Genomic DNA, 14,712 nt, shown 5'->3' with positions numbered 1-14,712 from the left:
TCGCCCTCTAGTGCTCTAGTGCTAATCTAAAAACAAAACTCCCTAAATTCTATCAGCATATCGATTGTGCTACCAGGGCTGGAAAAACACTGGACCATTGCTACACTAATTTCCGCGACGCTTACAAGGCCTCCCCCGCCCCCTTTCGGAAAAGCTGACCACGACTCCATTTTGTTGATTCCTGCTACAAACAGAAAACTCAAACAACAAGCTCCCGCGCTCAGGTCTGTTCAACGCTGGTCCGACCAATCTGAATCCACGCTTCAAGACTGCTTCGATCACGCGGATTGGAATATGTTCCGCATCGCGTCCAACAACAATATTGACGAATATGCTGATTCGGTGAGCGAGTTCATTAGGAAGTGCATTGACGATGTCGTACCCACAGCAACGATAAAAACATTCCCAAACCAGAAAACCGTGGATTGACGGCAGCATTCGTGTGAAACTGAAAGCGCGAACCACTGCTTTTAACCAGGGCAAGGTGACCGGAAGCATGACCGAATACAAACAGTGTAGCTATTCTCTCCGCAAGGCAATCAAACAGGCTAAGTCTCAGTACAGAGACAAAATCGAGTCGAAATTCAACAGCTCAGACAAGAGGTATGTGGCAGGGTCTACAGTCAATCACGGATTACAAAAAGAAAACCAGCCCCGTCGAGGACCAGGATGTCTTGCTCCCAGACAGGCTAAACAACTTTTTTGCCCGCTTTGAGGACAATACAGTGCCACTGACACGGCCCCCTACCAAAACCTGCGGGCTCTCCTTCACTGCAGCCGAGGTGAGTAAAACATTTAAACGTGTTAACCCTCGCAAGGCTGCAGGCCCAGACGGCATTCCCAGCCGCGTCCTCAGAGCATGCGCAGACCAGCTGGCTGGTGTGTTTACGGACATATTCAATCAATCCTTATCCCAGTCTGCTGTTCCCACATGCTTCAAGAGGCCACCATTGTTCCTGTTCCCAAGAAAGCTAAGTAACTGAGCTAAACGACTATCGCCCCGTAGCACTCACTTCCGTCATCATGAAGTGCTTTGAGAGACTAGTCAAGGACCATATCACCTCCACCTACCGGACACCCTAGACCCACTCCAATTTGCTTACCGACCCAATAGGTCCACAGACGACGCAATCGCAACCACACTGCACACTGCCCTAACCCATCTGGACAAGAGGAATACCCATGTGAGAATGCTGTTCATCGATTACAGCTCAGCATTTAACACCATAGTACCCTCCAAACTTCCATCAAGCTCGAGACCCTGGGTCTGAACCCCGCCCTGTGCAACTGGGTCCGGACTTCCTGACAGGCCGCCCCCAGGTGGTGAGGTAGGTAACAACATCTCCACTAGAGGGCGATATACAAAAGAGGGGATTTTGATAAAAACAAGATTCAGTGACTCTCACAAGCGTTTCAAAGTGTCAAATTCACGCAAAGCAACGTAGAGTACAGTAAACCACATCCCCATGACCTTACAATCCTAAACCTCAGAATTTGTCCTCCACTCCCCTCACACACTGCCACTGGTTGACACAGAGGTTGACATCTCAGGTAACGTCAGGTCAGGACAATAACTACTCCATCTTAAGCCAAACAATGAGAAATATATTTGATAGTATTTATTTTTTATGGTTATTGGTAGTCTAAAGCTCATCAATAAGCTCATCATTAAGCTTGAGGCCCTGGGTCTGAACCCCGCCCTGTGCAACTGGGTCCAGGACTTCCTGACAGGCCGCCCCCAGGTGGTGAAGGTAGGAAACAACACCTCCACTTCGCTGATCCTCAACACTGGGGCCCCACAAGGGTGTGTGCTCAGCTCACGCCTCCAACTCAATCATCAAGTTTGCAGACGACACAACAGTAGTAGGCTTAATTACCAACAATGACGAGACGGCCTACAGGGAGGAGGTGAGGGCATTTGGAGTGTGGTGCCAGGAAAATAACCTCTCACTCAACTTCAACAAAACAAAGGAGATGATCGTGGACTTCAGGAAACAGCAGAGGGAGCACCCCCCTATCCACATTGACGGGGCCGCAGTGGAGAAGGTGGAAAGCTTCAAGTTCCTCTGCGTACACATCACTGACAAACTGAAATGGTCCTCCCACACAGACAGTGTGGTGAAGAAGGCGCAACAGCGCCTCTTCAACCTCAGAAGGCTGAAGAAATTTGTCTTGGCATTTAAAACCCTCACAAACTTTTACAGATGCACAATTGAGAGCATCCGRTCGGCCTGTATCACCGCCTGGTATGGCAACTGCACCGCCCGCAACCGCAGGSCTCTCCAGAGGGTGGTGTGGTCTGCACAATGCATCACCCGGGGTGATGAATCAAAGCTGGGACCGAGAGACTGAAAACCAGCTTCTATCTCAAGGCCATCAGACTGTTAAATAGCCATCACTAGCACATTAGAGGCTGCTGCCTATATACATAGACTTGAAATCACTGGCCAATTTAATAAATGGAACACTAGTCACTTTAATAATGTTGACATATTTTGCATTACTTATCTCATTTGTATATACTGTATTCTATTCTATTCTACTGTATCTTAGTCTTTGCTGCTCTGACATTGCTCGACCATATATACTGTATATATTTTCTTAATTCCATTTCTGTACTTAGATTGGTGTGTATTGCGTGTATTGTTGAGAAATTGTTAGATATTACTTGTTAGATTTTACTGCACTCTTGGAGCTACAGTAGAAACACAAGCGTTTCGCTAAACTCGCAATAACTCGCAATAACATCTGCTAATGAGATTCATACCCATGTCACCAGGGGTATGTGTGGTCTGGAGTCTGAGGAGCTAACAACTACACCAGACTCCAGCACATACTGTACGGTGTACACACTCGACCATACACACTCGACTGTATGTATCCACTGGGGTAGGCTAAAAGGTACTGTAGGTCTGTGAAGGTCTTTATAGTGTTGTCACGACAACAGTATCATAATACTACTAACCCAGMCTATACTCTGATTTAAGTAAATTATTTAAATATTAATAATTACAAATATTGTAAAATTCAATAGGATAATTACATATTATTCAATTATTGCTTAGAAAATAAGCAAATGTAACTTTGGATGACAAKACTATTTGTTTGTTTCCAACATTAGTACTGTTTACCTCATGAAATTATCTCAGCTTGGAGGCTCCCGAGTGGCGCAGCGGTCACTACAGACCCGGGTTCAATCCCAGGCTGTGTCACAACCGGCTGKGACCGGGAGTCCCATARCGCGTAGTGGTCCACTAATAGTGGTGAAATAATTAGTTTTTAAGGAGGAGCTTACCGAGGCGTACAGTCAGTAGGAGGCATGCTGCATGAGTAAACTAACTACAGCCATAATTCAACATGAACTATTTCTCACCACAGCTTGAGAGACTGTACTCACTAAGAATCTGTGATAAACACTAAATTATGGAGAGGACTGTTGTTGGTTGGCTTTATACTGTAGCTACCCAGCATGACTGTACCCTCTTTATCAGTGGAGGCTTGCTGACATCTGTCCTTTGACCTGAGTGACCTCTATCTCTGACCTCTGCTAAACTATAATGATATTAATCAGTAGAATAAAAAGACACTCTTTCTCGTTTGTTCTAGAATGTTAATCTGGCCTCCTGTTTGGCTATAAATATACATGTCTGCAACCTTCACTCAATGTCTCTCTCTCTCTGTGTGTGTGTGTGCGTGTGCGTGTGCGTGCGTGCATGTTTGTGTGTGTCCTATTCCTTAAAAGAGATGCTCCTCTGTCCGTCACACACAATGCACCTCTTGTCCCTAAAACACAGCCATCATCTTTAAATGCAACAGCCAGGCCCTTAAAGCTGGGCCACAGCTGGGTGCAGGATGGACGGGTCAAACAGCTCTTTCTTTCAGGAGGTGATAAACGAGAAAAAACAGAAGAGGAGTCTCTTTTGACCACAAAGATGTCATGAGGGAAATATGATCTTGTGATGTCCATTTYCTGAATTCTGAGTTATGATGAGTGTGTGTGCGGGATGGTGTGTGTGTGTCCGGGAAAATGTAATATGATTTAGACTTCATCGTACCAATACTTACAGAGGGAACTGTAAGACGATCTTGTGACGTCCATTTCCTGAATTATGAAGTGTGTGTGTGTCTGGAAAGAGACACTTCTCTTTAACAAGGTTTGAGTCGGCCCTGGTCCCCTTCCCCACCCCACCCTAACCATCTAACTGACGTCCTGAAACCAGACTACACACATACATACAAACAAAACGTCCTACAGTATACCCTTGTGTCATCTACAGTCCATGTGCCATAAACATTTATCTAGTGGAAAAATGTCTCAATACACACACACACACAACACACACACACACACACACACACACACACACACACACACACACACACACACACACACACACACACACACACACACACACACACACACACACACACACACACACAACACAACACCACACACACCACACACCACTCTCCATCACACACTTCTCTGTAGAAGATGGCAACAGAGGATCTGAAAACTGCACCATGACTGGAGAGGAGACAAGACAAACACGGGTATGTCTGAAGCTTCTTCTAGGACTTCTTCAGGTGTAGGGCTGACCAGTGTTTTAACAGGTTTGGGTCACTCTCTCTTCTGTATCATTAATGCTCTTGATCTTAGCAACAGTTTGTGGTGATATTTCTCTCTCGGTTGCCAGGGATAACATGTTGAGGTTTTGGGAAGCAGACACATGAATAGGACATGTGTAGCTTTTGGACAGACAGACACACATCCTCACACACACCAAACAACACACAGCTGCTTGCTGTCTGTCTAACTCCTCTCTTTACTGAAGAACGTTTCATTTCCACATATTTTACAGCGGGCCAAGACAAGAGCCTACGATCCACTCTGATTCTCTGAAGGAATCAGAGCCATGAGAGAAGAAAACAGCAACCTCTCATCCCAAATCTTTAGTCATAGACCTCCTCCCCTCCGGTTCCTCCCACACGCATCAGTACACCCTGTTTCTTCCATCACTGTTCCTCTGGGGCTAGTTCATACCTGACAAGCAGCACTGAGGTATGGGGTTTTATGTAAGGGTCAGGGCTGAGTATGGGGTTAAGGTCAGCACTTGAGGTATGGAGGTTAAGGTCGAGGGCTGAGGTATGGGTTAAGGTCAGGGTTGAGGTATGGGTTAAGGTCAGGGCTCTGAGGTATGGGTTAAGGTCAGCACTGAGGTATGGGGTTAAGGTCAGGGCTGAGGTATGGGGTTAAGGTCAGGGCTGAGGTATGGGGTTAAGGTCAGGGCTGAGGTATGGGGTTAAGGTCAGGGCTTACACACTTGGATGTGGTTGAGGATTATCCGTTTGGCTGAGAGGCTTGCAGCCAGGCTGGGCACTGACATTATGCTTGTTAGGCTGGTATGCTTCCTACAGGTCAATAGACAAGATGTCCAACCTGTCAGCAAATCAGTCTAGATCCCATCCTTCCTGATCCTGCCCTGGTTCTGGTTAGGGGTTCTGCTCACTGTCTGAGGCTCAATACACTGTGGCAATCAAACAGTAATCAAACAGGGTCTATCAGCGCTTTTGATGATGTTCTATGCAGACATTCTCCCCTGATTGAAATTTAAATCAAAAGGTCTACAATACAGTACAAAAAGAGCTTAAAAGAGTTGATGGAGAGTTCACCAGGGTCGTCTCTCTCTTGCACATACACACACATGCACACACATCCACACACACACACATCCACACAGGCGTACTGTAAATAGAACAAGTGGCCTCTCATCTTCCCTCAGAGGGCCATGGCATTCCGGACAGTTCCATTATCCTGTCCCTATGGAGACAGGGAAGTTGATGACGGATGAGGGCACGGATTTCGGGATGTATACATGGCCTTGTTTTCATGGAACAAGGAAATCATGCCATTTATAGACACGCACGGATGCACACACACACACACACACACAAACACAATCTCCTTCCCACCAACGCAGAGTCGTTGTCTATATAAAAAAAGATCAGTTGCTTGTTATTGTGCTCAGCTTCCTGTGCCGCGTGTCATGTCCTGTTCCACATCGGCCATCATCTTTTCCCATGAAGGGATGGGGAACAGTCTCTCTCACTCCCTCACCCTCTCTCTCTTTCTCTCTCTCTCCCTGGAAGACAGTGAGGTCTTTCCAGTCCTGTTCTACTGTTTTTGGGACCGTAATTTCTCCCTGTGATATTCCAGCCCCCTCCCCGCAGGAGGAGGAGGAACGCTCCCAGTACAAAAGAGAGCATTGATCTGCTGAACATATTTTCTGCTGAGGAAGCCTTGTGTCCCAAGTCCTCATGCTGTCCTGTGTTGGGCCAGGCCAATCATTGACTAGGACAACAGGCTGTTCATACTGGTGCTAGACTGATCTAGACTGGGGCCTCTGGCCTAGAAGCTCTTGGTTTCATTTGTCCTTTAAAAGTTTCAAAATACCTCTAAAATATACATACCTTACAATCACCAACTTCATCCTTTGTTTTGTGGGCTCGTCAATCACTTTACATGCATTTGTCAACACTTATTATTTTCCAGTTTTGTTGGATTGGCGTTACGAGCTACAACCCACAATAACTTTGACTATGAAGCAACTATGAGTGTGTATCAGTGCCTAGAGGAGCGTGATATTTTCTTGAACTCTCTCTGTGAATAAAACCCTCCACAGTCTGCCAGGGGGAGTGGGTGGTGGCAGGGATAGAGGACAACCATACCATATCACTTCTCTGGCCAATGCTAAACACCCATGAAATTACCATCTCTGGAACATAACTTTCTTTCACACAATCAACTCCTCTCTCTGCACTCTGTCAATCCTCCCTCCCTCTGTTTCTCTCTCTCTCTATATTTTTCTTTTTCCTACAGTAATGAGTTCTGTGGGAGAATGTCAACAAGCTGAAGGACCCTGGAGTTTCAGGAGTTTCGGGTTGTTCCTCAGTGTATTCATGATGAGTTAAGAGACATATTCTAACACAGATGCCAGGCTGTTGAATATGGGAGAGTGACTGTGTCGTCGATTCCCTTCTACATCTGTATTGCCACATCCATATTGTGTCGAGAAGCCGTAAAAATGTAACATTGTATGGCCGTGATCGACCCCCGGGAGTGGTTGATATTTGTGCAGTCGCCAGTTCAACCGCAAACAACTGTCATCCATTCAAAATAGCTGTAGTTCAACCTTTGCCAATCCAGGGGCCTGTGAATGATCAACAGGAAAACGTGATGAGTCCACTCGTCCCAAGAGAGAGATGAAGGAAGAGAGAGAGAGAGAGAGAGAGAGAGAGGAGAGAAGCTGGAGAGAGAGAGAGAGACGGAGAGATAGGGAGAGAGAGAGGGAGATGGAGAGGGAGAGAGGGAGAGGGAGGGAGAGGGAGAGGGAGAGAGGGAGAGAGAGGGGACAGACATCTGTGAGGAACGTCTTCTCTTCAGTTTGATTCATGGACAAATCCATCAACCTGACGAGGAGAAGATGTTGATTTGACTCAACTGATGCAAATGACTCTCAGGGCATGGATAATTTACTACAAAAATGTGCTAGAAATAAAGTGGAAGGAGCAAGACAATAGACTATAGACACAACTACTTTTTGAAATAAACATGGATTGTAAAAAAATGTCTAAAGTGAAAACAACCTTTTGCCTTTTTGGATAGCACAGTGTTTATGATGTCAAACTGAAATAAATTATTTTACAACTAGGCCCAGTGGATGTGTGAATGTGAGGGAGTGAGAATGGAGAGTGTGAATGTGAGGGACTGAGAATGGGGAGTGAGAATATGAGGGAGTGACAATGGGGGGTGAGAATATGAGGGAGTGAGAATAGGGAGTGTGAATGTGAGGGACTGAGAATGGGGAGTGAGAATATGAGGGAGTGACAATGGGGAGTGAGAATGTGAGGGAGTGAGAATAGGGAGTGTGAATGTGAGGGACTGAGAATGGGGAGTGAGAATATGAGGGAGTGACAATGGGGAGTGAAAATCTGAGGGAGTGAGAATAGGGAGTGTGAATGTGAGGGACTGATAATGGGGAGTGAGCATATGAGGGAGTGACAATGGGGAGTGAGAATGTGAGGGAGTGAGAATAGGGAGTGTGAATGTGGAGTGAGAATTTGAGGGAGTGAGAATGGGGATGAGAATGGGGAGTTAGAATAGGGAGTGTGAATGTGAGGGAGTGAGAATGGGGAGTGGTAGAGACCCAACAATTCTTTCTTTCTTTGCATTTTGTTTGCTGGAACAAATGTCACGGGAACAACATGCCAAGGTGCCAACGAGGGAGAAATCAAGACTCTTACCCCTCTCTATCCAGACGAGATAGAGATAGAGTGAGAGAGAGAGAGAAAGAGAGAGAGAGATAAAGCCCCTTGAATTGAATTGAGGGAGAGAGAAAGAGAGAGAGAGACACACAGACAGAGAGAAGGAGGGTGAGAGACAGAGCGAGAGAGAGAGTGAGAGACACAGAGAGGGTGGGAGGGAGGAGATAGCGTTGATGGTCTGACTCTGACTCACAAAGCCTTCGCATCCTTAAAGCTGTTGAATGTTCTTCCTGTCTCTTTCAACTCCACCACTCCTTATGGGGTTTCCTGTAACCATGGTGACTGTAGAGGTCAGATGTTCCACACACTGTATTGTCGACCAGGTAAATTCCCAAGTCCCAACACAGCCGGGTTAGAGTACAATTCCCTCAAGCCACATTCTTTTATTTTTAAGAACTCACTGACAAAGTCTTCAGGACCGTCTCCTAAAGTTGATTGGGGCACCACCAGTACAGAGCTTGCAGAGGCATGGCAGGAGGCAGGTGTGAATGCATCTGCACGCACAGTGAGAAGACTTTGGAGGATGGCCTGGTGTCAAGAAGGGCAGCAAAGAAGCCACTTCTCTCCAGGAAAAACATCAGGGACAGACTGATATTCTGCAAAAGGTACAGAGATTGGACTGCTGAGGACTGGGGTAAAGTCATTTTCTCTGATGAATCCCCTTACCGATTGTTTGGGGCATCCGKAAAAAAGCTTGTCCGGAGAAGACAAGGTGAGCGCTACCAWCAGTCCTGTGTCATGCCAACAGTAAAGCATCCTGAGACCATTCATGTGTGGGGTTGCTTCTCAGCCAAGGGAGTGGGCTCACTCACAATTTTGCCTAAGAACACAGCCATGAATAAAGAATGGTACCAACACATCCTCCGAGAGCAACTTCTCCCAACCATCCAGGAACAGTTTGGCGACGAACAATGCCTTTTCCAGCATGATGGAGCACCTTGCCATAAGGCAAAAGTGAGAACTAAGTGGCTCGGGGAACAAAACATCGATATTTTGTGTCCATGGCCAGGAAACTCCCCAGACCTTAATCCCATTGAGAACTTGTGGTCAATCCTCAAGAGGCGGATGGACAAACAAAAACCCACAAATTCTGACAAACTCCAAGCATTGATTATGCAAGAATGGGCTGCCATCAGTCAGGATGTGGCCCAGAARATAATTGACAGCATGCCAGGGCAGATTGCAGAGGTCTTGAAAAAGAAGGGTCAACACTGCAAATATTGACTCTTTGCATCAACTTCATGTAATTGTAAATAAAAGCCTTTGACACKTATGAAAGGCTTGTAATTATACTTCAGTATTCCATAGTAACATCTGACATAAATATCTAAAGACACTGAAGTAGCAAAGTTTGTGAAAATTAATATTTGTGTCATTCTCAAAACTTTTGGCTATGACTGTACAGTTTGAACTGGGGCGTTAACAGTTCCTATGAGAATACTTTGAAGATGAGCAGGTAGAATCAAACTGGCCACTTTGTCTGAGTTTGAGCTTGCACTGGAACAAGTGTATTCTATTAGAATACAACTATTCTCATATTGTTGGTTTGACACGGTGTCCCCCACCTGTCACTCTCTCAGTAATCAGACACTTCCACACAGCAAAATCAATGGTGTACATTTCAATCTGAAAGTGTAGAATGTACACTATTTTCAGTGAACATATGAGTCCTTCTGTACTGGTGTTAAAATCAGCTAGCTCACCCGTGTTACAAGTCAGTATTCGACGTCCATCCATGTCTGAGGACGTTGGGAGATGACGTGGAAACCGTACACTAGGGGCAACAGTGAGCGCTGTTACCTTCGAGTAGGCTTTGGTTTGCTTCAGTGTTGTGGACGGGGATGGCGGATAGGCGTAAGCATCTGCTTCTGGTTCCCCAAAGGTTGCATGTTCAAATCCAGTGATAAAAAGTTTATTTTTATATTTTGTTTTAAGCCTATCCCAAACGTTAACCGTTAATGCCTAACCGTAAGATTTCAGAGTTAATGCCTAAATTGAATCATAAACAATGTTAAATTTGATGTTTGAGAAACATGGATGAACGTCTCATTCTGACATGAGACTGAGAGCTAATTAGTTAACATAACACCTTTGAAAGTGTTAAAGATTGGACTGCAGAGTTCAGAGTTCCCCATTTAACTCTAAAAGTGTGAAATGTACACTATTTTCGGTGAACATACAGTATGAGTCATACTGTACTGGTGTTAAAATAACACTTTTGAAAGTGTTAAAAATTGTTCTATGTTGCAGTGTTCCCCATTTAACTATCAAAGTGTTCTTAGGAACTTGATTGTGGTGTTTGCAACACCTACAGTGTAATATATTACACTTCATTTAGAGTAAACTGGACTCACTTTGCTTACACTTTCTCAGTGTAAGAAATTAACACCTTTAGTGTTACAGTAAATCATTTTGGGTGTTGTTTTCACACTATATGGTCTAAAGCCTAATCTGCATATTTCCCAGGGTGTCTTTTCATTTTGAGTAAATTGTACAGTTAACACCCATGACTGTATTTGTTAGTGACAGAGATAGGGTTGTTGAATTATTTCCTACAGGCGACATCAGGCTTGCAAAGTGATGTGTAATTCCAGACTTAGTTAGGATATCCAACAGTTGGAGTTTTTTGTCACGCACAACCTACATTCAGAAGAGCTGCTAGTGTTAGGTAACTTAATAAAAAAAAACTACCTAAACCATTTAAATTGGAACAACCATTTCAGTAACGGGTGCAATACATCTAACTAACTGATTGGATTCGTTTAGAAAATATATTTTTATATTTTTTATCTTTGTGTAACATATGATTAATGAAACAATCAATGTACACAGATATTAAAAACAATCCTGAAAAAATCTACCGGCAGTAAAGCATGCTGGGAAAAATGACAATGATGGGTGTGGTTTTAATGGGACTGTTTTACTCTCTACAATGTAAAACAATAATTCTGATTATTAACACCAATACTGGTGGTTCTTTTACACCACTGACTGTTAATTTCTCTCTTACAGAGGGACATTTAACTCCTGAAACAACACTAGAAATGTTACACAAAAAAATCAGCAGTGGACAATTTGCTGTGTAAGTGATAACATCCGCCACCAAGACTATATCACTGCTCACTAATTGGTTCCTCTTACAGATCCTGTCCACTTGTTGGTTCATTGTGCATTATCTTATGATCAACCTGGTGTGTAATCTCTCTACCTCCCTCCTTCCCCACTCTCCTCCTCTCTCCTTCCCCACTCTCCTCCTCTCTCCTTCCCCACTCTCCTCCTCTCTCCTTCCCCACTCTCCTCCTCTCTCCTTCCCCACTCTCCTCCTCTCTCCTTCCCCACTCTCCTCCTCTCTCCTTTCCAACTCTCCCCATCTCTCCTCTCACCTCTCACCTCTCCTCCCTTTTACTAATAGGGACCTGACCCTGTTAACAGCATGTGTGATAGGAGGATAAAGATGTGAGAAAAAGCGATTGGGAAACAGCCCATTGGTATATATACTGGGAGTCAAACTGGAATAGATCTTAATTCAAATGGTCTGTATTTGACGAAGGTCTGGTTGGATGTTATCGCTTCAAGTAGTCTTTCTATTATTATTGCATTGTTATGGTGCTTTCACACCTCCTCTATAGTCAATAGAAATACTTCAATTAGAGGTGTAGAGCACAGGAGGCTGGTGAGGGGAGGACGGCTCATAATAATGGCTGGAATGGAGTGAATAGAACTGATCAAACACATGGAAACCATGTTCGATACCATTCCATGTATTCCGTTCCAGCCATTACTATGAGCCCCTCCTCCCCAATGAAGGTACCACCAGCCACCTGTGGTATAGAGTTATGGAGGGTTGACTAGAGATGGAGATAGAGCTGGGGACACATAGTGCTGTGTAGGGGTTAGACAGCAGAACAATGGACAAAATAGAACTTACTCTGGCACCTTTCTCAGGGAAGCATTTACACCCTCCGCTGCAGTCTCTCCCTCCACATGGCCCACTGTGCTTCTTTCCACCCTGGAGAACACATCACAGAGAACTGGGTTAGAGACAACAAAACAATATCATGACAACTCACCACATGCATGGATAAACAGTAATAACCCCCAGACATACTGTATGTTCATGTGTAGCTTACAGGTGGCACATGGGATATGCATGTGTATAGTTGAACACACATGTAGCTTAATTATACACAGTAGCCTATATACTCAGGATCTGCTGTGAATATAATATGTATATAACAGACCGCATGTCTATAGTAGTTGTTTATGACTGTGGGGTCATTGCATGACTGAGTTCGATAGTTCAGGTACTGTCTGAGGATATGATCTGTATGGTGGTCTGTGTGCTAAATGGTTGTTCCGATGTGGTTCGTTTGACTCATTTCAGCCATTAACACCCCTGGACATCCAGACAGACTGGACAGACAGACTGGACATCCAGACAGACTGTACAGACAGACAGACTGGACATACAGACAGACTGGTCACTAAGGCACAAAACACTACTACCTCTATAAGGCCATACATGAATGCAAATGACTTATTTACACTGTGATTATTCTTGTATAATAAAAGGTGCTTTACAAAAGTAATACATTATTATTATTACTTTTATTATTATTTGACCTAAAGGACATATTTGCATGCTTAATGTTCCACAAGAGTTTCCACAGCTGAGCCTGACAGTGAACAGCAATGAAAGGAAAGCAAACACTCCCTGGAAAACCTTCCCAAACTGTTTCCCTATCAGAGAATTGAATGTATTGAATGCCTAGACCGAGCGACTCAGCCTATATATCTGAGACCGTCAGTCTATAGTTGACATGCAAGGAGTCTCCAAGGCTGGTTTATCTTATGACGTCATTGGACTGTGTCCTCCTAACTCCCCATCTACACAGTCATACCAGCGCCTGCTTAGACAGCATTTGCCAACCCCGATCCCCCAACCCCCCACCCCTCCCCCACCCGCAGAAAACTCCCAAAATGTTCCAAACGGTTACTTTATGTTCTCAGCATGACAAAGTGGCAGATTAGGAATCGTAGAAATTCTCCCTCCTTATACGACGTGTTGGGGACAGATCTGCCAAAGAGCACATTGAGACCCTCCCCGGGTTCACAAAGAGAGTCTTTCACCCTGCAGACGCTGTCCTTTCATGATCCCCTATCTTCCCCACCACAAAGGACCTTCTTCCCTTCCCCTATGGAATGCCTGGGGCTCAATTTCCTCCCTAACTGGATGTAGCTATCTGGGGATCTCTGGATCTAAAGGCGACCCATCTTTAGCATACTGTAGATCTTCAGTACAGGCATACAGTGGGGAGGGATAGCCCAGACTGACTGACTGCTGAAGGGTATAGCGAAGACTTGACTTGAGACAGTCTCATTCAAGTCTAAATTCCACTTCCTTTTGACATCATAATAACCTAAAGTAGCTTCCACTACTTTGTCCGCTTTTCCTCAATCTGCATTGACATTACAGAACTGGACAGGTGCAAGCCAATCTGGTAGTCAACAGGCGTCCTCCATATTGCTAAGGATAAGGAGAGGAAGCCATGTCAGACTATTGGGATGTACCCCTGCTGAGATGTGACATCACAGAGGCATCGACTGGACAGTGGACTGGAAACCCCACCAGCTACACAATAGGACACATCCCCTCTGGACAGACACATAGGACAAAGATGTTCCCCTCCAAAAAAGGACAAAAACATGACATGTGGCTATGTGGAATCCATTTGTTTTTGCAGTTTGGCGCCTAAAGTAGTTGATGACTATTTCAGCTGAAGACAATGGTATTGTGTTACAGTATATCCTGCCCCCACTCACCACCATCACAACAACCTACTCTTTCCAACATCACCTTTTCCAGGTCTGCTACACTAATCACCTTAACATCCTTCATCACATAGAGAGAGCCTGAGACTTCTCAAGGAGAAGTTTAAAATTAACACTCTTGACTCAGCTATTTAATGGCATGCTTAAGGATCAGTTGATTGGGTTGGGACCAAAGCCAGCACACACTGCAGCTGTCCAGAACCAGGTATGTAGGACAATACTCTAGGCGGTCCCAGACACGAAGCCAGACACCCTTCTAGAATGTTCTCTCTGAACAGTTGATCACACCAGACCAGACCACCCACATGCCCAACACCACAGCTAAGGCTTTTAGCTCAGCGACCTGCATCTGGTATATTAACATTTATTAGACTCCTACAGCATTCAAAGCCGTTGGGCCAGAGGACGCAGTCGGGGGTCTCAACAGTGTCATGGTCAACACTGGAACTGTAACGAGCGCACTGAGAGTTGGGAAGCAAGTTCAGGGCGTGAGTGTTTTAATAAATAAAGGCAAMAATGAACACGGAACACAAACAACACACCGACATGGAAACA

The 14,712-nt window shown here is 44.9% G+C and overlaps 1 protein-coding gene across 1 annotated transcript in view; it reads right to left on the bottom strand.

Moving 5' to 3' along the window:
- LOC111971672 (collagen alpha-2(IV) chain) overlaps window positions 1-14,712 on the bottom strand; it is a gene marked incomplete at its 5' end in the record, with an annotated part of 146,523 nt that overhangs the window by 80,222 nt on the left and 51,589 nt on the right. The window contains 1 exon segment of the mRNA XM_070446347.1: window positions 12,254-12,334. Coding sequence (XP_070302448.1) covers window positions 12,254-12,334 — 81 coding nt within the window.

Source organism: Salvelinus sp. IW2-2015, linkage group LG2 (genome assembly GCF_002910315.2).
Source record: "Salvelinus sp. IW2-2015 linkage group LG2, ASM291031v2, whole genome shotgun sequence".
In the NCBI taxonomy this organism is placed as follows: Eukaryota; Metazoa; Chordata; class Actinopteri; order Salmoniformes; family Salmonidae; genus Salvelinus; species Salvelinus sp. IW2-2015.
This window is presented reverse-complemented; position numbering and strand designations above follow the sequence as displayed.